Source organism: Rattus norvegicus, chromosome 7 (assembly GCF_021556685.1).
Source record: "Rattus norvegicus strain SHRSP/BbbUtx chromosome 7, alternate assembly SHRSP_T2T, whole genome shotgun sequence".
Classification (NCBI taxonomy): Eukaryota; Metazoa; Chordata; class Mammalia; order Rodentia; family Muridae; genus Rattus; species Rattus norvegicus.
Window position 1 is genome coordinate 102,670,527 of NC_141540.1, and position 27,268 is coordinate 102,697,794.

Consider the following 27,268-nt stretch of genomic DNA (forward strand, 5'->3'; position numbering starts at 1 on the left):
TCTTGACACAGGAGTCTCAGACTGTAAGAAAGCCAAATGCAGAATCTGTATGTCCAGGATACATAAAGAAACCCAATAAGAAAGAGGGGTGTTTAGACCACAGTGTCAATGATAGAGATGGAGTTCTAGAAGACAATATGTCCTGGACATAGTCTGTCCGTAAAACCAACAGAATTTTCCAGTGAATTAGATATGAGTAAATGAGAGATCTGTAGGCTTTAGACAATTAGAGAAGTGAAGTTATTGCTTGTTAAGGTGGGAAAGACTGTGACAATGGATCCTAAACATTCAGGAGGAAATGCCAAACTAATGCTGTATATAACCCTGTGGCATTTGCAAGGCAGACACAGACTTGGCATGCACATATATAAGTCATCAATTCCAGTCCTAAATCTTCAGCATGCCAACATTTACTGTTCAGAGTTAAGAAGTAATTGAGATAGAGTACAGGGATGGTATCCTGGAAGAAATGAGAACATCTTTCCATGAAGAAGGGATGCCCTTTAGTCAATTAAGATATGGAACAAGATTTATAGTATGTAATTCTTTGGAGACTTAGGAAAGACCTTTTTAAGAAGACTGAAGTGAGTTCCAGAAGGAGAAAGAAGAAGACATATGATGACAATAATAATAAGCATATCCTTGGAAAAGTTCTTCTAAACAGGGAACCTCAAAAAGGTGGTGGCATCTGGAAAGATAATTGGCATCGAAGCAAGTGGTTTTGGAGATGAGAAGGATCACATGCCCACTCAATTTGCTAATACAAACATTTGTGTTGGAGATAAGCATTGCTTGCTGGTGCAACATCTTTTCGTAGGCAAGAGGATTGGCTCTGGTGCAAATATGCAGAGGTTGGGCCTTGTCCACAGACATGGAACTTTGATCCTAACTGAGGGAAAGTTGAGTGTATGGAATGGAACAGACACATGTAAAGTGGAATTGGCACAGGAAGTAACAGAAAATTATATTCTGCTTTCTTCTTTCTTCCCCCTAAGCAAAATATGGAACAGTACAGTGAGATTTCAGATTGCTCTGCAGTCAGATATTTAATAACCAATTAACAAGATTAGTTTGGAAGAGTAGTATGGTGGTAGGTAGAGAGTAGGTAGCATGCATGGAACAGATAAATAGTTGCTTTCATTGAGGGTCTAGAAAGAAGAGAAAAAGGTCAAATGGCCTAGGAGACCAGGCTATCCATAGGACTGGCCTCCTTGAAATTGGGAACTGATTAGTTTGTGGTAAAGGTGACACAACTAGAGTCATGTGGGAAGATGGAACCTTAACTGAGAAAACGTCAGTCAACAGAGTGCTGTGCCAGTAGAATACATGGTCTGTAGGGCTCTTCCTTGATTAATGATTAATGTGGGAGGGCCCTACCTATCATGGGGATAGTGCAACCCTTGGGCAGCATGATCTAGAATCTATAATGTATAAGAAGGCATACTGATCAAACCACAGCGAGCGACACTAAAGAAAAATTCCTTCCTGGCTTCCCTCCTGGCTTCTGCTTCAGATTCTATTTCCAAGTTCCAACCTTAATCTGGAATCTCTCAGGTTTGGGTTGTAAACTGAGAGTCTTTAGATGTAATAGAACTTTTTCTCTTCAAGTTGCTTTTGGTAATGGTGTTTTGTCAGAGCAATAGAAACCCTAAGTAAGATAGAAGTCACCACTTTATGATATGAATAGTAATTATAATTAAAAGAGGAATAAAAGAGCCAAAAGGTGTAAAGAAGAATGGGTTATGAATCATGAACTCATAAATGCCTGAATTAGGAAGACTTGTTGATATATATTAATGATATAAGCTTCAAAGTGGATTTTGATTAAGGAAGGAGGAAGAATAGGCTGGGCACTATAAGGATGAGGCAGGGCCCATTTATCACATCTCCAGGCAAATAGTAGAAGGGGGGAAAGAAAATATAACTTACAAGGCCTTCGTGGGGAAATAGAGTGTGTAGTCTGGGTTAGAGCAAAAACGTGTAAAGAAATTTATATAAGAGGGAAAGTTATAATAGAGGAAATTTTGTCAAAATTTGCCTTAAGTGCACAAAACTCAAAAGAAGGGTTGCACACGTAGGAGGAGAAGGGGATGATGTCAGTGAAGTAGCATATGGAGTTGAACTGAATGGAAATCTGGAGAAAAAAATGATTGCCTATGTAAGGCTCACGATATCTGATGCGGTGAGGATCAAGGTGCATTAGGGATAGAGATAGAATGCTGTGGTGGTAGGATACATGTTCTCTGAGGCTCTAGGGCTCCTCTCGGTCTCTCTCAGCTTCTCTCTCTCCTGTCCTCCCTCCCCATCTGATGTGTACATACATGATATGCCAATGATAATGTGCACACTAAGGAAGACCTAGTGTAGACAGAAAGGCATGCTACAGTCCGTTAATACAGTTGCTCAGGTTGCGGTGACCCCCAACCACAAAATTACTTTTGTTCCTACTTTATAACTGTAATTTTGCTACTACTAATGAATCATACTGTAAATAGCTGTGTTTTCCAATGGTCTTATGCAACTCCTTTGAAAGGGTCATTTGACCCCCAACGAGGTGATAACCCACAGGTTGAAAACCACAGTATGTGAACACTGGACTAGAGTATGTTTGCAGTTGGTGGTGCTGTTTAGGAAGGTTTGGGGGCAGGAAATATGTTGCTGGGGATAGGCATTGAGATAATATAGCAGCACTCTACTTCTAGTACACCTCCTCTATTTCACGCTAGCACTCAAGGTTGTGAGCTCTTGGCTTCCTGTTCTGGTTCTCATGCTCCCAATGCAATAGCAAACTTTTTTTTTTCATTAACTTGAGTATTTCTTATTTACATTTCGAGTGTTATTCCCTTTCCCAGTTTCCAGGCAAACATCCCCCTAATCCCTCCCCCTCCCTTCCTTATGGGTGTTCCCCTCCCCATCCTCCCCCCATTGCCGCCCTCCCCCCCAACAATCTTTTAACCTCTGCAATAGTGATGCAAATAAGCTCTGTTTTCTTTAGGTCACGGTGTTTTATCACAGGAACAGAGAAGTAAGGAATATATGTTCCATCTAAGAGAAGTTTGATTGCCTTAATGTAAATATCTAAAACTAGAGAAAAGATCTGAAATCCATGGGACACAATCATAAGCAAGATGGCTAAAGAGAAGAAACATATGGAAAGAAGATGTACCAAGAATCTGAGAAATGGGAGAAATAGGGGTGTGTCCTGAATGTCGAGAAATTTTGCCTACTGCCTTAGTTCCTTGCTGTGTTAGTTGCTCTTGCTGTGAAGAGACATGGTGACCAACTTATAAAATAAAACATTTTATTGGAGGCTTGCTTACCATTTCAGTGGGGAAGTCCAAGACCCATAGAGCATCAGGCAGACAAACATGGTGCTGGGGTAGTAGCTGAGAACTTGTCTCTGGTATAAATACAAGAGACAGAGAAAGCTAACTGGGAACAGCATGGCCTGTGGAAACTTCAAATGCCACCCCTAGTAACATACCTCCTCCCAACAACGATATACTTCCAAAACCTTCCTAAACAGTGCCAGCGAATTCAGACCAAGCATCCGAAATATGAGTCTACTGAGGCCAATAGCATTGAAATCACCACACCTGATGAAATGCATCTTACATTTCTATGGTTGTTGTGACAAAGCTTAAAAGATAGTATATATTCTCCCAAAGATGGGGAAGCCAGAGTGTGATGTCAAGTGTGCGTAGAGTCAAGTTTTTTAAGAGAACTGGGAGCTTATCTGCTTCATGTCGTGTCCAGTTGTCAGACTGGCTGGCTACCTTAGGCTTATATAAGCTTCATCCAAATTTCTACATTAATCTTCATGACATTCTTCCTCATTTCTTTGTGTCAAAAAAAATCTGCCTTCTTCTGAGGGCATTGGTCCTGCAGCATGACCACCCATTAACTAGATCATATCTGCAGAGACCCCTTTTTGCAAAAGAAAAAAAAAAGAATCATATTCACAGGTTCAGGGTGGATGTTGCTTTAGGGAAGATAGTAGTCAATCCATCAAAGTGTTGAAAAGATGAAATTGTAACAAAATCATTTTTCATCCACACTAAAACCACATACTGTCTATATTGTTTAGCTCTTATTTAACTGGATCTTTTCAAAAAAGTGACATTTTCTTTACATCAAGAATATTTGTTATTATGTAGCATAACCGTTCGGCCATGTTTTCTGCCAGATTATCACATTTTTTCTAGGTCAGTGGTTACAAAACATGTTAAAACAGATGCTGTTTCCAACCCAGCATCTCTGATTCAGTATCTGGAGGGTGTGGCCCCACATTACATTTTGAACAATTTCCTAGGTAATGTTGATCCTGACATTCCTGATCTCAGACCATACCTGAAGAAACCTTCTTGTCTCCCAGACACTGGGGATCTCCAACTCCAACGTAAGAAAAAGAGATAACAGACAAGATATTCCTTTCTATTTCCTGACCACGCTAGTGGCTGGGTATGCAAAAAGAACCCAAAAAATTCTCTTGCTTGGGCTCAGGTTGTCATGATATATGTCAACTCTCATTCAGTATATCACACCATAATATCTGGCAGGCCATCATGAGCCCTGTGTACCAAAGTTTTTGATTCTATATAAAAATTGGTATATAATTATTGCATTTAGCACAGGAAGACAAAAATTTTATGTTGTTAATATCTTATAAAACATCATCAGCAACTGGGGTTAGGTGCTGTGTGGTGAATTCTAGACCTTTTATTCAAGAACCAGCACTTCTGTGTCCCTCAGCAGAAGTAGATTCTGAACACAGATTTCTATACAACTATGTGGTTGGTGCTCTGCAGAAGACAGTTTAGAACTGACCCAACACATGGGTTATTTGCATCCCTCTTGTTCTACAAGCTACAAGCTTTACTGTTGATGTGGTGTTCTCCTGTTCTCCTCCAATCTTAGCAATGCACTTAATTCACTAATCAAGTTCCTCACAGTTCTTTGTTCTATGTTCCCTCTCTGCCCAAATACAAGTTTTGCATAAGCTAAAACATGCTTCCTAGAACAAAGTCTTTGATGTTAATTGGCCCATGACTCTTCCTTCTGAGGAAGTAGAGCAGGTAAATTCAATGCCTGTTTTTTGCTATATTGTTTGTCTCTACCTTTGACACTTCCTGTCTTCAACATTACGTGTCTGGCAAACTGTCTGCTGAGATTTTAATTTGTGCAGCCTATCTTCAAACTTCAGTAGGGTGGTCAGTCCACACTTCTCACCTTTGGCAGCTTTTCCATTTACGTCAGACTCTTGTTGGACTGCACAGAGTGACACTAAAGGTGTTAGAGCAATTAATTCACAAGTTTGCATTTCTCTGTCTACCCCAGGATGAGGGGTTTCTGTCTCATCTCCCACATTCATCCTGCTCGCTCATGTCCACTCACAGACTCTGTAAGATTGTCTTCTGACCTGCACACATAAACTATGGCAGGTGATATACACACATTAATAAATAAATAAATAAATAAATAAATAAATAAATAATGTCAAATTAACAAATAGTAATGTAGTGAGAAACACAATCCTTGGCCCCAAGTAACCCTAGGTATGGCTTTCTATTTCTCCCCTTAGTGTATAAATTTGAGCAAGACAAAGCAGTTAGTGTCTATATATCATCACAATTCTGAGCTTTCATGGTTGTTTTATCAGTTAAAAGTTTATTCAGGATCAGGTCATTGGACATTTTGTTACTGGTATCATGTTTTTGTCCCACCTACTACCCCAATCCACTCCATCCTGCCTGAATATTCTGAAATGCTAACCTCTGACTTTTCTCATAAAAAACACCTCAGCCAGCTCTTTTATGGTTTTTATTATACGCTCTGTTACATATATGCAGCAAATATCCTACTGATGCCTTCTCTTTGTCTGTCTCCTTTCAAACAGTAAGTGTAGTACCTTGAATTTTGTCAACATTGTTTACAGGGTATTTACTACATGTAAAAAACATGACTACATAGGACATTGTGTTGGGTCGGGAAGCATTCTTGAACCACAAAAGACCACAAAGGAGCTGATTCTGATGTAATTGCATTAGGGTCTTTATTTAGAAGCTCAAGCTTGGGGCACATTGCCATCTCTGACAGCAGAATGGGAGGGTGCAGCCCAGAGCTCTTAGAGGGACAAAGTTTTATAGAAACAGGGTGGGGAGTTTCACCTGTCAAGTATCTAATTGAATAACTATTGTACACTGATAGGTGGGTGCTCTGAAGCAAGATTATATACATCATGAATGATCCAAAAGTACAACTGAAACAAGTCAGACTAATCCTTGACTAACTGTTGCTAGGAAGTAGCTAGGTCCTTCCTGGTATGTGGATGCAGCTTGGGTTCTGCTGCAGGACAAATTCTCAGGCTTTGTTTATTTTCTTTAATGTGGAGGCCAGTCCCAAGATGGAGTAGGTTTGGCTTTTCAATTTCAAGATGCTGTATAGATCCAGATCTTTCCTACTCCCTCTTCTCTGCTTTATGACCTCTAAGTAATCTTTATCTTAGTCACAGAAGGCAGTGAAGGGACTCCCAAAAACCATATCACCCTGCTATATTTTGTTTCTTTTTCTTCACCACACCAGGACCCCACTGAGGACAAGACCTAGGCCCTACTCAATGAGTCTCTACAATGATCTATTAGAGTTCCTAGCATATAATTGGCTCTCAATAGTTTTTCAAATCTAATTTACTCAGAGTCTGCTTTGTGTCAGAAACTTTCAGATGCTATTTTATTTAGTCTATTAATTTTAAATATGGTTTCACAAATTAGTATAAAAACATCAAGAACAACAGTGGCCATACCGGTGATTTTATCATTGGGCACTGACCTTATCTGAATTTTGATGCTTCAGAGGTTGTGAGTAACACTCCTGGTGAAACTGCCTATGCCTGATGGTCTTCCGCTATGCTTGCAGACCAGAACCTAACGTAACTGTCCTCTGAGAGGATCCACCCAACAGTAGGTGGAAACCGATGTAGAGACCTCACAGTCAAACATCAGGCAGAGTTCAGGAATCTTTTGGCAGAGTTGAAGGTTAAGATTGAGGGAGAAGTAGGGGTAAAGGACACCACAAAAAGATCTACAGACTCAACTTACCTGAGTTCTCACAGAGACTGAATCCCTAACCAAATGGTGTGCTTAGGATGGACTTAAGCCCCCTACATATTTGTAGCAGATGTATAGCTTGGTCTTCACGTGGGTCACCTAACGATTAGAGCAGGCACTATCTCTGTCTCTGTTGCTTGCCTTTGGATCCCCTTCTCCCAGTTGGGCTGCCCTGACTTGCCTCAGTGGGAAAGAATGCACTTATTCCTGCTGTGATTTGATGTGCCAGGGCAGGTTGGTACCCACTGGGGGCTTCCTCTTCTCTGAAGAAAAGTGTAGGAGGTGTTTGTGAGGGTGGAACTGGGAAGAGAAGAGGGAAGGGGGTGTTCTATTGGGATGTAATGTGAATAATAAATTAACTAGAAGAAAAAAGAAAAGAAAATGCCTAGCCAGGAAATAAAGTTGTAAGAGTGACTAGGAGATGTTAGGAGGTAGCTTAGGAGACGCTCTGGTTTTCTCTGTGCCTCCCTTCACCTCTCTTGCTTCCAATCATGAACTTCAGCTCCTCCAAAGTAAAAAAGAAAACTTCTCTCTAGGCTCTAAAAGAGTAGGATAGGAGCAAATGTCCTCCAGATCGCCACCCTCATATGATAGAGAGTGGCTACAAGTATCTTGCCAGGACGTTTCTGTTCATTCGCATGACTTTCCAGTAAAGTACAAATACCTGGAGCTTCATCACTTGCAGACATCGCCCTTATCTTCCAATCAGCCTTCGGAACCTCACCACTGTGGGACTCAGCTTTTGTTCCTTCTACCCCTACTGGAGAATTGCCGCTGTGATGTCCCAATAGGATCACATTTTATCGCCTTTGACCAGAACTCCCCAGATTGAAGATAGCTTTATGTTGCTAGGCTTCCAAAGGGATTCTTCTGAAACTTCACATCTACAGGTTTTCAACAGTTCCCTGATGTTATAGGATGGGAAGCTACACTTTAGTGTGTTTCTGCTTCTATTGCTGTTGCTGAGGCATTAGGGGCCAGTGACCAGGCTCTGGTTAGGTTATAGGCTTACAGTCAGTAAATGCCTCCATCTACTAGTCTGTGTTGATTTAAATTGCCAAGAAATACAGATCCACTAATATTTGCAGAGTAGAAAAATTGCTACTGAGGACAGTAGATTGGATCAGATGCTAGTCAGTGAAATTCATTAAATAGTCCCTGGGCAGGGGTTGGGGTTGGGGTTGGGGCACAGTGAAGGATGACTGCTCTGTTTCTAAATTTACATGGAATGATAAGGCAGTGGACCAGCCCAATTATCAAATTGGAGGATAAACTTCCTGTATTCGTGACTGTGAGATAAAGGGTCCCGGGCAAAACTAGCTCTTATGTGTCTGTGGCCTCTGCGTCTGTGCATTCAATCAACATCCCTGATCAACATGATTCTTATAAAGGCCTATTGTGAACATGTACATACTTTTTCTTGGCATTGTTTTCAACAATGTAATGCAATAGATATTTACATAGCAATTGCATTGACCTAGGTATGAGACTTGATCTAGAGATCATTTAAATGTTACAAGAGGCTTTACATACACAGGATGTGAATGGTATGCATTTTATATATAGGTCTGAAGTAATTGTAAATTTTGAGGTGTGTGTACACACACGCATGTGTGCAAGTACACATGAGTGAAGGTGTGTGTAGATATGAATGCTAGAAATCCATCTTGGATTTTTGTTCCTTGGGCACCTTATACCTTGGCTTTGAGACAGGTCTCTTACTGGCCTGAGACTCCTCAATTAGGCCAGGTTAGCTGACCAGTGAGCTCCAGATATTGATCTATCTATCTTCACATGACCAGCTCTTGGGTTTAGGTACAGAAAAGCACACTCAGCTGTGTGTGTTCCAGTAATTGAATTCAAATCCGCATGCTTGCATAACAAGCACTTTAGGACTTCAGCTGTCTTTCTTCCTCCCATCCTTACAATTTTGATATTCATTTGTTTTTACCTTAGCATTTACTCCCTAAAGAGATCAAGAGAGAATGGTGCTACCATTCAGTCCTTTTAAAGAGAATATTTTTGTGTTTGTTCTTCAAGAATATATTTCTGTGTTCTACAAGAAGTAATCCATAAATTAATTATGACCATTTTTCTAGCCCTAGATAGCCCCATTTTAATTGACTATATACTAATTACTATTTGAAACTTCTGATCAACTGACAGAATAAGATAGTAACTGTAGCTTGAAGTTGCTTAACATTGAGGGTATTTATAAAATATACACAGAAATCTAGGCACTGTTTCTCTCAGATTCTTTCAAATATGGAGAAAATCCCCAAGCCTAGTCTCAGCAAGGTTCAGTGTAACCTTTACTTCAGTTCCTCCAGGTATAGAATTTGTGAAAGCAGACAGAGTGGACATTTTCACATTTAAGCTAGCTATTTTGGTCTTAGAGGATACTTAGATTTAACATCCTGCATTTGAACTGTCTTCATTGATGTACCTTAACTGATCTGAGGAAGTTTTCAAGAGCCGGTAAAAATGAGCTAATCATGAAATAACCATTGTCTCTTACCAGAAATTTGGTTCTTTCCTGCGTGGTAAATCCAGCAGTTTATGATGCAATGAAGCTCATTCACATCACCACAGAGTAATTTTAAACTACAATTATTACAATGTGAAAAATATCTTTCTAGAATTGGCTGTATCTTCAAACAAAGGATATATACCTGTTCGGTTTTACCAATAACCATTTCAGCATCCACACTTACCCTTTTTATTTCAAAGGAAACTAGCACTAAATAGCTAAACCTGGATACCTGAACTGACTGCCTGACTACAAGACGCTTTTAATTGGAAATTACATGAATGGCCTCTTTTTGGCCCAAAATTCACTCGATGTCAGGTGTTCCCACTTACCTATCCGATGTCATGAGATAGAAAATTTCTAGCCTAAAGATATTATCAATAATGATCAAATTCTTTTGGATCATAGCTCCTAATTTAATTTTCCATACTTTCTTTAGTTTAAAGAAAATGAAATAAGATCTTATTTTTTTACTTTTTTGATATTGCTCCTGAGATTTCAAAAATCCTTACAGAGATTGTAATTTATTTTGTGTATACTTACTTTCCTACCATTTACAACTATTTTCAGTCCATTTAATATAAGGGTGAATGATGAATTTTGGAACACACACACACACACACACACACAGAGAGAGAGAGAGAGAGAGAGAGAGAGAGAGAGAGAGAGAGAGAGAAATTTCATGAGCCCCTGGGGCTATGAAGCTATTCTGATAAATAAGAGAGACAAGGAGGTCTTTGGATCAAAACTAGAAAAATACAAAGACAAAAAAAGAAGTGTGGCTCAGTGCACAAGAACTAGAATCAAGAGCTGAAAGCAACGGCTTTTCAACTCTTCCATAAGCAAGTAGCAAGTGAGTTAAAAGCTATGGGCTTTCGGTAAACATCTTAAGCACACAGTTAAACTGCTAGACTAGGGTCATGCAGTTCATTTCCCTTCTCTGAGCTTCTAATGTAGCTTCTCTGTCATGATTCATAGGAGGTTTCAGAACAGTAAGGATGATGACTGGAAACTGGAAGTAGCCACTGTATTTCCTTAATAATTTCTAGCATACGCAAATCTTCATGCAATCCATCTCTAACTCACTATTCCCTCTCAATGTCATTGTCCGTGTCCTCTTCTTCCTTCACAATAACAAATGGCATTGGAGAAGCTAGAATCTGCATGGTGTTACCACTCTGAGTGTGAATGGGATGAACAATTTCCACATTACAGAGCACATTTTTGTCTTGCTGTAGCACACTATTCAAGGCCTGTTTTGAAAGTATAGACATCTGCTGTGTTCAGCATTCAGCAGTGTGCACATCATGATAAAATATATTTTTGTACACCATAAAGGATGTCTCTTCGCATGTAAATTGACAAAGAGGTCCTTAGGACTATAGTCTGGATTTTAGTGATCCTTCTCGGGCACTAACTGCAAACTATCATCTGAGATACAAGCATTCTTTGGAGAATTTAGAGGGTTATTGGAGAATATTGCGGAGTGTGAGATGATTATGTGGACGGAAGGCTGGGGTTTAGTTTGGAATGTGCTTGGTGACAGGTTCCTTGGAAGTTTCAATGACATGTGAATTAGCTGTAAAGATGATGAAAAAGAATTAGCAGAATTACTGTGGCATAGTAAGGCCTTGCTGAAATTGTGATTAGCTGTTACTGCTCAGTGTAATTAGGTTGTAAGAGGAGGGTGGTATGATTTGTCATGCAGATTGGTTGTACTCTAGAGTATAGTGTATTGCTGTTATTTGAATGATACTGTATTTCATAGACTTATGTATTTGACCACTTAGATTGCATTTAGTCAGGCCTTTTGAGAGGTCTTGCTGAAGCAAGTATACCAGTAGAAGCATTGAGGGGTAGGCTTTGAAGTTTGAAGGCTTTCACTCCATTCTCAGGGCCATCCCTCTGCTTTATGTTTTTGGGTTCAAGAACTGAGCTCTTACCTTTCTACTGTAACCACCATACTTGCTGATTGTTCCCATGTCTCCCTGCCATAGTGAACTTTTACTTGTCTGGAACCATCAGCCCAAAGGAATGCTCTTCCACACATTGTTATGGGCATAGTATTCTATCACAGAGACACAAAAGGGAAAAACACAATGTATATGGTGCACATTATAGTCAGAGGCTTCTTGTAGAATGGAATGTCTTTTTAAAGGGAACGAGTAACTGTGAGACTCCAAGGAAAATTACACTTCCTGTGGAAGGATTACTAAAAGGAAGATGAAGATGACTCAATTGAGGTTCTCCTGGGAATGTTAATGGCTTGGAGAGAAGAGGCAGGCATAAAATGGAATTCAAAGAAGATGGAGGAGCCAAGGGTGGTACTGTCTATGGAGGCTAAGACACCTTTGGAGGAAAGACTTGAAATTACTGGGGAGTAAGATGTGGTTATGGTAAGGGAGAGAATGAATGTGGATTGTGGAAGGTAGGAAAGAAGATTGTAGTGTCCTGGGTAGTCTGAGAAAGCTTGTGGAGGATGATTGTTGGCTGATGTTGAATCTGAAGTGGCAAGAGGATGTACAATTGAAAGAGGTTGGGAGTTCTTTATGAAAATGAAAATAACATCTCTGAGGGAAAGCATTGGTGCACTTTGTGGAGTTGGCATAGTCAAGGACTTTTCTGCATTTTTCATGGAATATGGGGCAGATCGGGAAATAGTATACACACTGAGGAACATCAAGTAGATGCCATGATGAAACAACTGAATTATTCCAAACTAACAGGATTTGTAGAGCAGTAGTTGGGGATTTATTGTGATTTGTGGAGTAGTTGTTGAAGAACTATGGGGTTTCTTGAAATATAAGGAGATGCAGAAATAGACAACTGAGATGACTGACAACCGTAAAATGTCCAGTGGTTGTGCTGGTCACAATTTTACTACAAGGTATAAAGTGTTACAAGGAGGAGAGCTTAGAGAATTTCCAGAGGGAGGGGGGATTGTGGTTATTTGTGGACTATGGGTTGGTCTTGAGTGCCTTGCTGAGGAAAACGAAGTAGAGATTGGGTCAGAGTAATGATTTCAATAGTGGCAGGAAAGAGGTGAAATTTTACTATAGGATATAGAGTGGCTATTTGGGGATAGATTGGGGTTCACTGGGTTATGGGGTTTCTTTATAATTCCACACACTACCCACTAGAGCTGACTAAGAATGTAGCTCTTTAGTAGCAAGGTAGAATCAAAAGAACACTTTCATCTGCCATTGAGAATGTACAAGGAGCCAGTCCCTACCTTAGATGAAAAGATGGAGAGCTCAAGTCTTGAAGTTCTCAATTTAAATACAAAGGCTTACAACAACAAATCCAGAAACTGAGTCTCGGATCAGCTCAGAACCTAAAAGGAGTAGGTAGGAGGGTCTTTCAGGATCCACCTCAAATATTCATTCCAATTGTTCAGGTTGAAATTTTCCTGTGCATGTGAGTCAAATATAATTTTCTGGATGATGAATTGGGTATAGAATGAGCTCCTCCTTCCTGAATACTGAATGAAGCATGTGACATATTATATATCTTTAGGGATCCTATCCTTTTTGTAAAACTTGGGCATGTCATAGCATGGAATAACATGTTGAGTTCCAAGTAGCCCAGTGTTGGTTTAATCTAAGACTAATTTTCAGTTCTACCATGGTCATAGGTATCAGCTGTGTATTCTTCGTGAATCTCATGTCTACATTTTGAATATTCTCCACACTGTGAATCTCACCATTGCATTCTAATGTAGAATCTATTCTCAGTAGAATATCTGGCTACCTTAGAATCCATTTCTCTTGTTTCAGTAGAACATTTGGCTTATAATAGCTCATCAGGTCTACACAAGGAGGTATATATTGTGGGTGGAGGGGCAATGAACATTTCAGTTGAGCCTCAGCTGGCCAAGGGATTGCCTCTAGGAGGGCGAGTTGACCTTAGGCCAAGCTAAAGAGATGGGTGGAATAACTATTCTTTTGCTCAAATACTGACTATTGCTTTTTCTATTCTTGTCTTTCTTATATTTTTGGGTGGAATATTCCCAGATTTGTGGCTCCATGAGCTGTGAAGCCATGAGGTTAAAATGGGTCTTCCAAACCTCCCTTCCCTTTTCTTTATTCTCTTTCTTTTTGATGCCTGCCAGAATCCACATGTTCTTTTTCTGATACATTATGCTTCTTTACCCTTTTATTTTTCTCAATTCACCCCCACCAAGAACACCACTTGACTGCTTGCCTACCGTGTATCTGGGTTCCATGGCTGCTTAAACAACATAGCCTCCCCCCCCCCTTTTCACTCCTGTTCTCCTTTCAGCAGCTGCCGAGATTTATAGGTGGAGTTTTTTTTTATAAAATATAATAAAGTTGTATTTTAATTTTCTTTTAGGTCTGTTCTTAAATTATCTTCTAATAGACTAAGAGCCCTGAGCAGAAACAATGATTTCCCCTGTTTCAATACTACACTGGCCATGCAAGGGTCATCCCTTTTCTGGGTAGATTAGTTTCAAGGCATGGCTCTGGGAATCATTTGCAAATGTTTATTAACATACTATCAGACCTCTTTTTCAGCTTGGAGTATTGTCTTCATTCTTCACTGGATCCCTTTCTTCTGGAAATAACAATGTAATTACATTATCTGCAGTGGAGAAACATGACAGTTATAACTACTAATGAGTTTTAAAAGCTCAAGCAAATGAACTGCATAAATCCATTGGCCATAGGGCCAAGAATGTTTAATGGTCTAGGACATAGGTTTGAGAGCAGGGTTACCCAAATGTGTGAGCTTAGATGCATTATTCTACCTCTTTTGGTTCCTATTTTCTCACCTATGAACAGAAGATCAAGTTGTCTACTTCACTGGGTTGCTGTGAGAAACAAGCAATTCATAACAGGCATGTAGAAAGTACCTCAATATTTGAAATTAAGATTAATTACCACTCTCTTGTGGCCTCTGGTTCCATTCATAAACTTGAAATAACATTTACCTCAGGAGCTTAATTACAGTGACAATTAGGTTTTAATAATGCATTTAATCATTTTCTTTCCCTTTCTTCTTGTTTTCTCTCCCTCTCTGCTTCTTTTCCATCCTTCTTTTATTTCTCTATTGTTCCCTCATTTCCTTCCTTCTCTTTTTTACCCTGCTCCCTTCTTCACTTTTTTCTAGAGATGAGAGAAAATATTAACAGAAACCTATGAACCATTTGAGGTAAACTTGACCTATTTCTCCATTTTGGATTGTTTAATCTCCCTTGGGCCTTCTAAAGTCGTAACTACTCCCCAAGATGGCATTACCATAGGAAGAGAGCAAATAAATTAGCTATGCATGTTGACTTAATTAAGTTTACCCAAAGAACAAAACAGTTAACATTTGTGTAAGTTCTTATTGAGAAAAGGACTTTCAAATAGAAAAAATTGCAGTGTAGTTTTGTATTTACCTGGCCTTTATATGGTTTTTAGATATGTTTTAAAAAATTGTTTCTATCATTACCCATTTCATACTTTGACTAGAAGTATTTAATTACGTAAAAATAATTATTCCTTACATTCAATAAATATGCTCTGCCTTAAGAAAAAAAGATTAGATCATGATTTCCTTCGCAAGACAATTTCTACAACTGCTCTGAAGCACTCAGGTATTTGAGGAAAGTAGAGAATGGCTTCAAATCAGTGAAATAATTGATGGTAGGTGCATTGGCTTTTTTCTTTTCCTCATGAGAATTTTTGTCCCAACATTAATTAGATTTCGTTTCATTGCAAACCATAGAAAAGCCAACTCATGTTGGCATGAGGCCAGAAGGAAGTTGGCATGAGTGATGGATTCATCAAGGCTTGAAGCAGCACTGCTCTCTCTAATGTTAGGATTCCCAGAGAAGTCACACGGAAGCTAGTAGCTGCAGGTCTGTGTTCTCCTAGATTGATAGGCAATGGAAAAGACAGTTTATATCCTCTCCATTCAAAATTAAAGCCACCAGATTCTCCTAAAGGATTAAAGCCTAACTGTCAATGAACTAGGTTGGGTCACAGCCCCAGTTTTGAATCACTCATTGTCAAGAGAGCACTACTGTCTCCAGAGTATGGATCTGTGACTCATGTACAACTTACAGGTAGACAGAGAGTAGGGATATGAAGATGACCTAATGGAAAACAAGATAATGTCACCAAAATAAAGGACAATGGATCATTCACAGATCCCCCCCAAATAATTGATTAGTGCAGTACTATGTAGATCACAAAAAAAAACCCTATATATTTGCTTTAAAAGGAATATCCACATTCTTCTAATTAAAGAATGGAACTATTGATTCTCTATCAATACTGGTCATGGGGTTACAATTCTGAGAGCTCAAAGGTTCATTCCAAATCAATGATGTTTAACCAGGCAGGACATGTCAATCAGGGTGGGGATGAGGGAGAACACATTTAAATGATGATGGGGTTTCATGGAGTCTGGCTCTCATACTTAATATTGTAGGTACCCATCTGTCAAATCCAAATCAAAGCTTTACTTTTTATAAGAAACCACAACAGGAAGAGAAAAGCCATAAACTTTCTTAGCTAATGGCAAAGTGTAGAAGAAACACTTTATGAATTAGGTCTTATACATGTACCCCGTAGGAGGAAAGCTCTCCCATGAGAAGACTCTCTCTTCATTGTGTGAAAGATCTATTACCATTTACTTAAACAAATCATTTTACGTTTGCTCCAATGTCTTTCATAAGTGGTGTTTACTCTGTACACACATTTCAAGGTATTCTTCCAAGAACTGCTTTCTGCACTTCAGTGTTCCTAACACAGATAATAATTATCCTTCCCTGTGTGTTTTCTGTCTTCCCCATTAAATCAAGTGTTCTTGAACACAAAAATTATTGTCCTTTTCGTAGTCGACCAAGTCCTTGATTTGAGGAAGGACAAATATTTTTAGTCAGGAGAGAAGAAGTTCTTTTTCCAGAACAACAATAGAAACTTTGAATTTCAATGGTTTAAAGACATACATTTGATTTGTCAGTCACACAGTACATTTTTTTCCAGCTTCAACATGCTTCCACTGTCTTGTAATTATGCCATCTGCAACATATATCCTTCAGAGTCACCATGGCAGTTAGAGAGGGACAGAAGAAATTTTTAATTAATCATGCATGTGGCTTCTGTGGAAGACTATTGGCCAGATTAGTCCTTATGGTCTTGATCTAATAACCAACTAGACTGAGATGTGTGCATGGGCAACAGTTGTTAGAAAGATGGCTATTGGCTTTAGTGCAATATTCTCTCAACATTCCTTGTTTCTGCCCTGTGGCATAGCCTCTCATTGGGAAGGGGATGACTTAGCTGCTAATGAATTTGGAAGCAGTAATCACACAATCTGTTCATTTGGTAGTCTTTCGAGTAGCTCTGAAAGCAAAAGACATTGCATGAGTTGTGTTTCCGTGCTGAAAGCCTCCCAGAGAAGAAGACCCCACCGCCATTAGCAGGTGGAAAACACATTTGTTTGACCTGCATTGGAGAATGGGTCAACAAATTGCTTGTTATTTGACATTTGGGGCCTCTGGAAAGTTATTACTTCTGTTCCCTGGGATCTTGACCCTTAGCAGTATTTTTCTAGAGAGGTGGTGACAATCTTGTCTCTATCTGCCTGACTTTGGTGTCCTTTCTCCCTTGGCTTAATACCCAGGCAGGGACCAAGAGTTTGTTGCTATACCTGCAGTCCTACACTTGTCAGGTCCCCACAAACTGTCAGTGAGTAGACAGCTCAGAGGAAACATGGAAAGTTACTGAGTCCAGTTTACACTTGCAAACATGGTGAGTCAAATCAAGACAGGTGATCTGATTAATGAAAAAAAAGTATACTAGCTAGGCAGCAAATGTCCACTTCCTTGTCTAGCCATTCTGTGTAACTAATAGCTGGCTACTAACAGCAAGCTCTGATACAGGGAAGCAGCACCTATTACAGGGCGTTTTTCCTCTGTAATCCAGATTTATTTTTCCCCCAAGGAGGTAGAAAAGTTTAAAAAAGACAAGAAGAAAGGGGAGGAAGAAGAAACGAGGAGAGGAAAAGAGAGTGCATATTCAAGTGCTTCTGAAGAGATAATCTTCACTTGTTTTCTAACACGTGGGGGACCCACTTCCTTGCCTGTCTCCACTCCCACCTTATAACCTACAGAATGCCTTGGGCTGAATCATTCTCCATCTGACCCGGTTATTCCCACAGTAGCCTTTTTTCCCGCAACCATAAAAATCCCGCAGCTTGTTAATCATACAACTATTTAACCGAGTCCCTCCCTCGTCCTACAACTGAGCTCCAAGCCCGTAATATATAATCTACCCACCCACACATATTGAAATGAGATTATTGTTCCCACAGAAAAGCACCCCGTCATTGCACAAGTCCCAACTTTGTTCCAGAGGGTGATAAAAGGGAGTAGGAAAAGGCCAGGAGTGGTTTGATAGGCTTCTAAGGAAGGCACAGCGAGGATGAAAAGATTACCCTCCCAGGTACAGTCTGAAACAGCATGTAAGCAAACATTCTCCAGAGCACACTCCCTACGCCTTTGATGTAGATGCCATCGTGAATTCCTGATAGTGGAAGGAGTGGCAGAAGTGGATGCAGTTTTCTCCAACAAAAGGCTATAGCTTCCAGGTAGGAAAAACAGTCACAGAATACACACGCAATTGGGAACCCAGGCTAGGGAGTAGCGAGTCAAAGCACAGTGGAGCTGAGGTCATGTGGACCGATCTGGATCCAGTCTCTAAGTTGCTTTCTGATAGTTGTGCAAATGGAAAACACAATGACCAGTAGAGTCCCTTCTCTTTGCCAAGAGATGCATTAGTGGTAGTCATAAGCTATCCTCAGTAACTATCATCATTTGCCCTGAATGAGACCTTTCCTCTTCTAGCACTGTGATGATCTAGAAAGTTTTTGGTCCATGGATGGCAAACAGCAAGCCCAAAGGTACTGATTTTTCCTTGCTCACAAGGAAGATTTTCTTGCACTATATCTTGGAGTAAGAGAACTTGTTCCTTGGCTGCTCAAATTTTCAAATGGGACTTGGAGGAATTAAAGAGAAAGACCTGTAGCCAGCAGGATGGGTTGGCTCCCAATTCTTGAAACTTTTTGGAGACTAGAAAAGCCCTTGGATCAAAATGACATATCACAGAAGACAATGTTTGAGGAAGCTAAAATCAACTTAATGTAAATATTCTAATATTGAAAGATACATCTAAAGTCTCCTATTCTTTTAGTTTTGTCAAGCAATCTGTCCACAGTCCTTGACATTGGGATCTTCAAGAAGACTTTATGCTATCTTGTATGTAGCATGGTAATAAAGCATAGTGGGAAAGAGAAAAATGTTGTAGATCCAGATCTCATTGGCTAGCTATGTGACCACTGGGTAGCCCTCTCTGAGCCCATTATTGACTCAACACAGTAGCTGATATTAAGAGGCCAAAACTTTTGGGTTCAGACTCCATCTTAGAGAACCTGATCTGAGGTTGAACTCAAATTAACTAACAGTTCTAACCTAACTAATTCATTAACTGACCTAGCACCAGTTTCCAGGCTGCCCCCCATTAAGACCCGTGCTTACCAGTTTCTAGGTTATTCACTAAACAAGTGTACACGCCCAGGTTACAAGGCCAACCCTGACCCTTCACTTCCTAACAACCACCAATCAGGAAAAAAGCAGTTATAGTTTGCCTCTCAGCATCAGTCAATTATGTTAAAGGCCTTGATGCCCCCTCACATCAGATGTGTACCAGGCTATATACCCCCTTCTTGCTTCTATAAATGCTTGCCTAAAACTAGGCTCAGGGCTCCACGTTCCTGCTGTGTCAGGGTTGGCAAGGAGCCCAAACTTGAGCTTGAGTAAAGAGACCCTATTGTGATTGCATTGGATTTGGCTTCTTGGTGGTCTTTTTGGGGTTCATGAATGTTTCATGGCACATTTTGGTGCACACAACCAAGTTACATAGCTGTTGGACAGAGTAAATGAATTAGTGTATGCAAAGCACATAGGACAGTGCCTGGCACATAGTGAGTGTTCTGTGACTGTTGGCTTTTGTCATTGTATTTACACAGCTGTGTCGCACAATATTAGGAGACCTTTGAGAAAAGTGATTAAGACTCACTCAATCATGCCTTCCATATGCTAACAACCAGCTCTGAAAATGGAAGTCTGCATATACTTGGTAAATAAATAGAATTAGGGGAGCAGCGGCTACAAAGATGCCTGTGGTCAATCTGAAAGTGTCTTGGCTCCCCAGTCATTCCCATTGTTGATTCTGCACTTACGATGCTATAGGAAAGTCGATCTTTCGCATTCAGCTGAGGCTGATCCTTTTCCCTAGAATGAACATATAATCAGGGAAGGAAGCCAGTGCTCATTGAGTACCTAGTGAATGAGAATCACTTAAGCAAACATCTTACTTGAGGCTCACTAATGCTCTTATATGTCTGTATTATTTGCTATCTACAAAAAGGAAAATGAAGACACAAGCATGGTCCACACAGCTTGCGCACGCAGAGGGACGCCTTTCTTCACCCCTCAGTTATAACCATCCCTCCTGTCAGTAATGAGAGAGGGTCTAGACAGGTTTTTCTCCCCAGAAGCCAAGCATTACCAGCTTTAGCACTCTGGCTTTCTAGACCAACCAGAAAAGAAGACAACCTATTACCTTTAAATCCCATCCGTAAAACTGCCAAGAAACAGGCAGAGTCATTAGTCTGTGTTTCTCTTTGGTACCATGGTTAGAAACAAGGAAAAGCGAAGGTGCTCAAACAGGTAAAATAAGCCCTTCGGTGAGCAGGTGGGAACTTGTTTAGAGCTGAGCTTCTGCTGGAGAGGATCCAGCACAGCTGAGTACCAGAGACACCATCCAGTGTGTTACGTAAATATCCTTTTAATTACTAGCTTCCACCTTCATTGCAAAAAAGAGGAAAGGAAAAGATATTTTAGATGTTTTTCACCTTCCAGTGTGTTGAACTGTAATTCTGTTGCACCAAAGGCTGAAATGATCCAATATGAGGATACCATATTTGGGGGAGAGAGGCTCAAAGGCACACAGAATATTTGGGTTGCTTAGACACACGAATCATTCAGATCCTAAGGTAAAAGCCTAAGAATTCTTTTCAATTTTGCTTCCACCTATTTTAAAACATAAACATTTTCTTATTAATTCATGTGCCATCATCTTTTAATGGAAAAACAAAATGTTGACACTAATTCACCTTTTCTACCCACAGAAGAAAAATGAAGAAAAAATTAGTCTCAAGTAGTAAAAAACATAGAATGAAAAAAAGGAAGAATATAAGAAACTCACCTAAGGAGCAAAACTTGGTTGTAGATCTCAACGAGCTAGATAGATGTTCCATCAAATGCTGCTCTTAGCACAGGGGACCTCTCTAAAACCCCCTCAGGGAATTACCACTTAGATGCTCTTGGACAAATCCCAGGGTGACAAGATATTGTCCTCTTAGTGGGAATCTGTATTTTAAAGAAAATATACCACATGAGCAAAAGAAATGTTTGGCAGGCAGTGGACCATTGGAATCTCTCTGTAAAGTAGCACTAATCCCATCTAGGACATGATCACAGTCTACTGAGGGCTAAAAAATGTATTTCTTCATTAACTGTTGTATACGTGGCCCCTTCCAAGGCTGCACGTAGCCCTCCCTTTTGTTGATGTTACAAAGATTTAACTTTAACCTTTCAACTTTAACCTTTTGGACTCGAATTTCATTTGAGGCATATTTGTTAAGTGCTAAATACTTATCTTTACAGGTACTCTAAAAAGGGGTTATTATCTTTATACTTTTTTAAGTGAAAAAAGTGAGGCTTAACAGTTCTCCTGTGATGAAAGGAGATGACTTTAAAAAAAGAGAAAAAGAAGAAGAAAAGAGTGTAGGTTAGGTCCATATGGGAGAATTAGGTAGGAAATCTTCAGAAGGTAGGGTGAACTCTTCTACCTGATGGAAGGGATGGCATGTGAACTTGGACTGGAAGATGAATAAAAAAGAAGACACATTTTCAGAAGCAAGAAAGAGCATGAAATCGCACGGCCTGAAAAGAACACTGGAATTTGGCACCAGTTTTAATGGTAGCCCTCCTGGCACTTAGGCCAAGACCCCTTCCTCTGTGCTTGCTCAGAGATGGTCCCTGTGTACACTTACAGGTTGTGTTTTCAGTTTATGTGTTTGACTTTACAGTGTTTGCACCTGTTCCGCGGGTCTCCCAGATGCCAAATGCCAGGTTAGCTCTGAATCCCCCCTCGATGCCATGGGAACAGGGATGCTTACCAGCTTATAGGCAAGGAGTTCATTTCATGAGTGAGGCTACACAGATGGACCACACTGGAACCTCACAGAGCCCTTTTGTTTGAGACAGAAGACTCTCTTTTCACTTAGTAAAGTCTGCCACAGTAAGTGGAAGATTTTCTTTCCCTTAAGGCTATTACTGGCTTCACAAGACAATAGGTTGTGAGTCAGTCCTTGGGGAATCAGGCCTCTTAAAGAATATTCTCATTTAAATAATTACACATTGGCCTCTGGGTGGATGCAAATTGAGGGAATGCACTACCATGACTTTACTGGGAACACATGAGACATTATTTATAGTAAATGCAGTGCCTTCAGTCATTAACCCATTCTTAGCCTTAAGGAGATCAACTATGGCCCTAAGTCCTTCTGAGAGTTTGACCCTGAGTCAAATAAAAGGAAGACAAATCATATTTTTTAAAGGAGAGGTGGAAGAGTTTTAAGGATGACACGCCTTTAGCGTTTTCAGGCTTGGTTTTGTTTGTTTGTTTGTTTAATGATGACGATATATTTTACAGGTAGCATCTGTATCATTATTTACCTTTCTCCTTGTTGTGACAAAATACAAGAGAAAAACAATTCAGGATGGAGGGTTTCCTTTTGACTGGTCTCAGTCCACTGTGACAGGGAAAGCTCATGATCAGAGCAGACCGAACTTCAGAAACAGCGTTTCTGGGCAGCTCTACTCATTGTGTTCTAATCCAAGAAACAGAAGGCAAGTTGAGGCTGGTGGTCAGCCGAATTGAACTTTCTTCCTTGATATTTGCTATGGGTCCCTAGCCTGTGGGATGGCGCAACAAGTCCACAGTTCGGGGGTGGTATCTTTCTTCCTCAGGATGTCCTGAGACACATTCTCATAGACATGTTTCCTAAATGAGCCCAAATCAAGATTGGTCACCATGTCCTCCTGAGTTGACTCCTAAGTAGGCATCAGTTACTTCCATCAATTCTCTTCCTTGATACTCAAATGTTCTCTGAGGAAATGCCTGTTCCAGGTACATTGTGCGAGATGGGCCCTTGTGTTGGTCCCCGGAGTGTGTTTGATTATTTTGAGGGTGATATTTTTCTGGCATCATGATTGGTTTAGAGTGAACAAATTGTCACTCTCAATCAGACTGATCTTTGGAAACCAGAATGGAAGCGTTGGCTGCTAACGCTGACCTTTTTATTGGAGGAGATGTGGGCCTGGAGCTGAGTCGTTAGCAGGTCTAGCCTGAGGCCAATATTGGAACATGGAACGAATTCATGAGAAATGTAAAGAAATAACTTCTAACGTAAATATAATTAACCTGCTGGTTCAGCTTGTACCCAAAGCCATTGCCTCTGGAGTTCTTAGTCATGTAAATAAATAATAATCTTTTATGCCCAGCCCTACTTGAGTAGGATTTTCATTTTCTTTAAAATTAAAGCAATTTTGAAATATGTTCCTCTACCTGGGCTGCCTTGTCTGGCCTCAGTGGAAGAGAACATACATAGCCTCTCGGAGAAGTGCTAGGGTAGGAGGATACGGGAGTGGGGGTGTTGAGGGAGGACCCACTCAGAGGATAAGGGGAGGGGGTGGGGAGAAAAATTGTGGGAGGGGTTACCAATAGGGGTGCCATGAGCACCATGTAAAGTGAGTAAGCAAAAAATAAATAAATTTTAAAAAGTTAAAGCAATTTTGGATGAGTCCAAGACCTTAATATATAAGATAGATAAAAACTAAATTCAGTACACAAATATAAAGCCTGGAATCCGAACTCTTTAAATGTCCAAAATATGAGAGACATTCTAGAATAATCCCTGTATTTTACAAGAGAGTAAACCATATTCCAAAGCACAATACCAAAACATTAACAACAGATATGAAGAAACTAAAGCAAGGTTTGATTGTTAAAAAAAAAAAACAATTTCCATAAAATTAGATTGAGCGAGTAGTTCCTAACTAAAAACTTAGAAATACTTGTATATAAAGGAACCACAGTTGTGCAAAATTTGACTCAGATGAAATCCTCCATGCAGTAAACCAGTGTCTCAAAATGCCTATAAAAAGCATGAGCTGCCATTGTTCTAAGGACAGGAAGATAGCTACGCTTCAAAACTGTGTTATGATTTGGGTGAGCCTGTTTATAACCGGAGCTATGTTTATAAACTTACCAAGGAAATTTCTGGCACATTCTGGTCAAGGACCACTTTTATTTGAAAGTTGGCTTTTTATGATGACATTCATGTTACCTTTTATTTCAGTAAATGCACAGCCCATTATGCTGTGACATCTTACAGAACAAACTCTGTTTTCTCCTTGACAGACATTACTTTACTCATGAAGACAAAGCTCTACTCATGTGACAAAGTAAAATTCACTATTCAGATCAAGATTTGGTGGCTCTATATGAAAGGCCTACGATAGACCATTGTGCCATAGGAAACGGCCTTAAGACCATAGCTAGCTGAGAAGGGAAAGTGGGATGCACATGTTTTTAGAAAACCACAAAGTGAGTCATGTCCCCTTAGTTTGAATATAGTTATCTTCAAATCACCAACTGTGTTTCTTGTCTTTCTTGAACAAACAGATCACTCTGGTGGTTATATAAACAGAATTGAAATGAAAACAGGAAAGAATATTATTTTCTTCCAGTTTACCTAAAAATTAATCATATGGTGTGAGTTCTTTTGAGAGTTTAAGAAGCATTTTATAAGAATCTATATGATTAACAACTTGAAACGCAGCTCAATGAAGACCCATATTCATTCTTCTGTTTGATAGAATTGAAGTGATATTTGTGATAGATCATGCAAAAGGAATGTGTGTTGAGTGGTTTGTATTTGTTGTTTTTTTGTTTGTTTTTGCTTTCAACTAAAACTCTTGAACAAAAGATGGTCTTTGAGAACCTCACTTGTAGCTGCTGAAATTGAGCATTAGCAAGAAAAGCTTCTTGCAACCAAACCTGACAGCCTGGGTTGGTACTAAGGATTCAGGTGGTAGAAGGAGAAAACTGACTCTGAACGTTGTCCTCTGACTTCCACATGTGCGTACACACACATGCACAAACGTGTTCGCATAAACACAACATAAATAAATATCACTGAAAAAGGACTTCATTTGCTGTTGATGCCAAATGAAGTTCCTGAAATGTTTGCAAAATGCTTTGAAAGCTGATTCTGTTTTATGAAATCACAATGGTTGTATTTTTATAAATATGAGAAATTATATCATTTTTTCACATGTGGAAAGTGTAATTTTTTTCTTTGAAGCATTGTTTTGGCAATCTCAAGTTGGCGATGGTGCCATTGATGCTGCAGTCAAGAGCTTTGAGAAATGCTGAGTGTATTTAGGTAAAATGGAAAATAATATCACTTTTCTGAGACTGAAAAGAGATACTTACGGATTCCCCATCCAGGATGGCATGCCTGAGTTGCTGCCTCACCCTGCCAATGATTAGTTAAGAATGTTGGACTAATTGCACATCTTTCCTCTGGTGACTTAATTTCAGCATCTGTGAAGGAGGGATAGTTTGATCCTTCACAGCATTTTTGTAGACATTAGAGAGGAGAGGGCTGGGGGTGAAACTTCATGGTAGACCATATGTTTAACATGTATGTGTGTGTGTACAGTCTTGAATTTGATCTCCAGAAAAAAGAAGATGTTAAAATTTCTTAGTACGACTACTGGCTTAGGATAGACACTCAGCAAGAGTCTTTATGAACACATCTAGTGAACTGATGTAATTAGGCATTCTGTATCACGAAAGGTTTTATTAAAAGAAAATGAACACACACACACACACACACACACACACACACACACGCGCGTGCAAGCCATCTGTCTAATAGTCATGCCTTTTGCGGGTGATTGTATGGGAAGAATTCTAAGATACAATGACTCTACCATCTTATGTTCAGACTTCTAAGTATTGCTTCCCACTAACTATAAGCAGAACATTTGAGCATGAGAACAGCCTTCAGAGGAAGCCACTTGGCAGGGAACTGAAGTAATATATAGAAATAGAGCGTAAATCTGGCCTGCAGCCAGCAACAGGATGGGGGCCCAATCCTTCCTTGGCAAGTAACTACATTCCTTATTGAGAAAATATTCCCTGTCCCCAGAGGAGATTGTAGACCAGGTGATACTCAACTTAACTTTTGGGACCCACTGAACCCAGAATCTAGTTAGTTTTTTGAGAGCTCCCAACCTGGAGTACTGAAAAAAAAAAAAAAAGCTCATGTGTCAAACACATTTGTGTGGTTGCTATAAGACAATAGTAACCTAATGTCTTGTTAACTATCTAAATTTGCTACTCACCTACTTGTCATTAGAGAAAAGAATCCCTGGGGAGAGCACTATTGTATTGCTTGTGTGCACCAGTAAGGTGAACATGACTCAAGGAATGTTGGAGCTACAGACAATGACTCTATTTGTGTGGACCTGTCTCCTGTGGGCAGGTTATAGGTTTCTGAGGTTTTAGTATAGTTACTGGAAAATTCTTTCAATAAAATCTTATCTAGTGCTAGGTTTCATTTTGATTGAATGCATAGAATCACCCCTAATCACTCAACCTACCTTTTCCTCCTCCTGTTGAAGTTGCTTTAACACCGCCATTTATGTCTTGTACAGTAGTGGCCTGTTAACTCTATTCTCAGCTTGCTTGTTGCTGTGTGAAAGGAACCATTAAAAGGATGAAGACTTTGTTTTTCTCATGTCTACATTTACAGGACTTGGACAAATGTATGAAAGTATTACAAACAAGCCAGTGGCCAGAGCGCACAGATACCACCAACATGTCACCTTGTATCAAGGATCCATACACAGCTTTATCAAAGAGGTTTGTATGCTCATGCATAACCTTATTGTAGGATTGTTGATGCTGGTTTATGACATCTGTGGAAACAGTGATAATATTTTCTTATCTTTGTCCCCTTAGTACCAAATTCAGTGGCCAATGTATAACAGATGTTCAAAGCAGGCTTGTAGTCCATAATGGAAACTGACAAGAAAGCTGTAAAAATTAAATTGTTCTCAATATGATTATATATTAGACTCAGTATAATTCTTTTTTATTTTATGAGTTATAAATTTTTTCTTGTTCTTTCTAATGTCTTCGTTTTAGCCCAGTTAAGTCAATTTTGAAAGTTTAACCTTTAGAGTTATAAGATAAAATACTTTGGATTTTGCAACTCACTAAGCTTGTGGTCATTTATTATAGCATTAATGTGAAACTAAGCATACATGCTGAGGGTAGAGCTGTCTCTGGCATCGCCTCTCTGCAGGGATCAGATCACATTCCTGGATCTATAGTCAATGATGCTGAGCTTTGCCAAGAATGAGATCCCACTGATTTTACTATTGATAAAACCATTTCAATAATCTCCCCAGCCTCCT

At 39.7% G+C, this 27,268-nt stretch overlaps 1 protein-coding gene across 2 annotated transcripts in view; it reads left to right on the forward strand.

The window, feature by feature from the left end:
• Positions 1 to 27,268, forward strand: part of LOC120093670 (uncharacterized) — a 62,746-nt gene that overhangs the window by 15,318 nt on the left and 20,160 nt on the right. Inside the window, exons 2-3 of one of the 2 annotated variants that reach the window (XM_087559808.1) lie at positions 22,428 to 22,624; positions 26,602 to 26,711. In XM_087559808.1, the coding sequence (XP_087415934.1) occupies positions 22,546 to 22,624; positions 26,602 to 26,711 (189 nt within the window). In that variant the 5' untranslated portion in view covers positions 22,428 to 22,545. The remainder of the gene's footprint in view (positions 1 to 22,427; positions 22,625 to 26,601; positions 26,712 to 27,268) is intronic. The other variant, XR_015625616.1, reaches the window with a different exon arrangement.